The following is a 3,396-nucleotide window of genomic DNA, read 5'->3' as shown; positions in this document are numbered from 1 at the left end:
TAATACATTTTTTTATACTAATTTGAGTATTTTTCTCGAATATTGATTAGAATCAGAACTCATAAGTCATAAGGGAGAGCATCTGGATCCTTGTTAAGGGAGGTCACTGCTGCGGACCCCACCTTTTCCTCTTTAAAGTATAAACAAGAGAGCCACCCACTCCTACTCTAATCAAATTTCTTTCCTTTTCTCATTTTACTTTTTAATTTCAATATTTCTTTTTACTTTCCATTCCAAACCCATTTAATAAAATTTTAATTTATACATATTATTTGTCATATAATATATTAAATATAAATACTATATGTCTCCCTTTCTCTCTCCCACTTGCACCGGCTACCGGACCATCCAGTCACCTCTCCCACACGTGCCATCTGCGGCAAACCCTCTCACACGTGCCACCCTCACCCATACAGCATCCTCCTTTCTGTGGTGCAACAAATAAAAAGCTAAGATACAAAGAAGACCAAAATAAAGAGATAGAGAGCGTGTGTCTCTGCTACAAACATGAGAGACTTTGATACAGAAAAAGCCGTAGATTTCAGATTTTTCCCTTCTTATGTCTTCTTCTTACCATGAGCTAGATTAGTGTATCTTTACTGTTTTACCCTTTTGTTTCTCTCTCTAAGCATACTCGCACCTTGTTTTTTCATCATTATTTTTCCCCATATCTCTCTAGAACCGAAAGATCGCTTCTGGTGTGAAAGTTCTGAAGGCTTAAACCGAATCTCTTGAGCTAGAGAGGGAATTAAGTTCATCCATTTCATTCCAATAATCTTGCACCTATGAGGATCCGGAAGAGACAAGTGCCTTTTCCTCTCTCTCAGGTGTCTCCAGATCCCAACCGGATCAGCCGGTCACCGGTCATGGTGCAACTCAACCAAGCTGCCCCTGCCGACGTAGCCACGTCCTCGAAACGTTCTTGCACTGACGTTTCGGCTGCTGCGCCGGCACACAGCTTGGATCCATCTCAGCCGTCTGATCAGACGCTACACCCACCGATCGGTGAGGATGGAGAGCTTGCGAGGCTGCAGCGGAAGAAGAAGGAGGAATATCTGGTTAGTGGCGAAATTATTTTACATGAATCATCTTCAATTTTTGGTCTTCTTAGCTTATTTTCTTTTTGCGGTTGAGTTTGTAAAATTAGTGCACTTTTGTCCGATATTATCGCAAGTGTAATAGATTAAAATTGTTGTTAATATTTTTAATTTTTATTTGCCGTTCACAGAGGGATGTGTTATTAGTGGGTCCTATATATGTTGGTATGGTTGATTTTTGCAGGTAGAAGATGAAGATGGGAAGACACAAGAGGAGGGAGAAGGGGGACAAAAGGGTAATGATACCAGGTAAGAATAATGAAAGACACCAGTACACATGAAATAATATAAAATGATTAGTAAAATAAAATTAAGTAATATAATCTTCTTATAATGTTATTTCATCTCCGTTAATGTCTCGTGAAATCTCGTAGTGAAAAACATGGAGACCCATAACTACTTCATTTTATTAGCCAAGACATATAAATTATTTGAAGTTATATATATGCTTTTAATTTGTAGAATAGTGTTAGTGGAATGAAATACTATTGAAGTGTTTTAATTAAGGACATGTTTGGTTAGCAAAACTAGCAACTATACCCCCTATCTAAACCGATCGTTCTTTTTTTCAAAATTGGCTAACTACCATTTGCCCTTGAGGTGCACAATTAAGAAGCACCAAATGCTGGTCCCCAGCTACACATCACATCTATCCTTCATCTACATACACAAAATATTGCACATTCGATTCTATATATACTACTTTTCTTTTACTCCCTTTTTAATCTGGCCTTAAATTTTATGTGAATAATGTATATATTATATGTAGTTGTGGGCCATTCTCGGTCTTCTTTTGTTCGTAGGAAAGCATGCAATATGGGTTCCGAAACACCACCTGATGCCCTCTCACCCTCAAGCACCACTTGTAAACAAGGTAATAATAATAATAATATATTTTCATCAAAGTAACTTTTGAATGCATGAAATTTGTGGTCACTAGCGCTGAACACTTCATCTATGTATATATGTTCATTTGTTTTAAAAATTACTGCAGTACACAACTGGAGTAATATTATCGTTGCAATGTTGCAATGCATGCTGAATTTGCATTATTGCAGCAGTAGTAATTCTCTTTTCTTTCTTTTTTTTTTTTGTTATTTTAGTTTATATAAATCTTGTAGAATTCCAACGCCAAAAAAAAGTGAGGTAGAGTTGGTGTAGTTTATATTAGAGATATAATTATTCATGTCATTCTTTTTATGGGATTGAAAGGTTTAGAGTTTAATACTTTGTTATTTCAAATTAAATCATGAAGCATAATCACGCACTGTATGTCTATATTAGATTTGAGATGGCGCGAGGTAGAGAAGGCAATTCCGCTAAAGAAAAGAAGAGGAGATCAGTTTGATAATAACATGGAAGGAAATATTAGCGACAGCAACAGAAAGAAGACGAACAAAATCCAGAGTCGTAGCAGCAGAACGAAGATGAACATGGCATGGGAGCAAGATGATGACGAAATTATCAAAGAGGAAGAAAAAGAAGCCGAGGAAGAAGTAGTAGCAGTAGATGAAGAAGAAGAAGAAGAAGTAAGAGAAAGAATCCAAACGAAAAAGGTTAGTAAGAAGAAGAGGGTAAGGGGTGGTGCACTGATGGAAGGTTCTAGATGCAGCCGCGTTAATGGGAGAGGATGGAGGTGTTGTCAGCCAACATTAGTTGGTTACTCACTTTGCGAGCATCATTTAGGAAAAGGAAGGTTGAGAAGCATGACAAGTGTTAGAAGCCGCTCTATTGCTACTCCAACCACTGCTGGTGCACCCAAGAAGCTTCACCGCCAGTTAGTTCCACCATCTCATAATGAAGCTGCTAATTCGTCTTCTTCGTATTCGAACAACAATGCAAAAGAAACCAATTGTGTCGTCGCTCGCCATGATGATGACGGTTATGCTAACCACCACGCTGGAGGCGGTGGCCAAGACGACCATGACGATGAGAAGAAGCCGGTGACGGTTACCACCAAGAAGAGGGTGAAGCTTGGAACGGTTAAGGCAAGATCGATAAGCAGCTTGCTGGGACAAACAAACAACGAAATTACTATGCCTGACAACAACAACAATAATAATAATAATGTGAACTGAGTACTTACTCTTAAGTGCACAAAACTGTTATCATTTTATATGTAGTTTAATTGGTTTGGAAGATAATTTTGATACTGTGGAGTGTGGTGCAAGTGTGCAACTTCTTCATATTCAATTCTAGCTTACGTGCTTTATTTCTATGTCATAGTTTTCATATTCATGTTTTGATAAGCCTTATTATTGGTGTAGTTTGCACTCTCTTCTTTGCTCTCTGTGTGGTG

The 3,396-nt window shown here is 38.0% G+C and overlaps 1 protein-coding gene across 1 annotated transcript; it reads left to right on the top strand.

Annotated features, from left to right (window-relative positions):
- Positions 345-3,315, top strand: LOC107619102 (nucleolin). The gene is made up of 4 exons (XM_016321321.2): positions 345-1,058; positions 1,282-1,346; positions 1,901-1,971; positions 2,382-3,315. Exons 1-4 carry the CDS (start codon positions 786-788, stop codon positions 3,173-3,175), a joined length of 1,203 nt encoding a protein of 400 aa, XP_016176807.1. The 5' UTR covers positions 345-785; the 3' UTR covers positions 3,176-3,315.

Source organism: Arachis ipaensis, chromosome B09 (assembly GCF_000816755.2).
Source record: "Arachis ipaensis cultivar K30076 chromosome B09, Araip1.1, whole genome shotgun sequence".
Classification (NCBI taxonomy): domain Eukaryota; kingdom Viridiplantae; phylum Streptophyta; class Magnoliopsida; order Fabales; family Fabaceae; genus Arachis; species Arachis ipaensis.
Note: the sequence above shows the minus strand (reverse complement) of the source record. Positions and strands in the feature narration are given on the sequence as shown.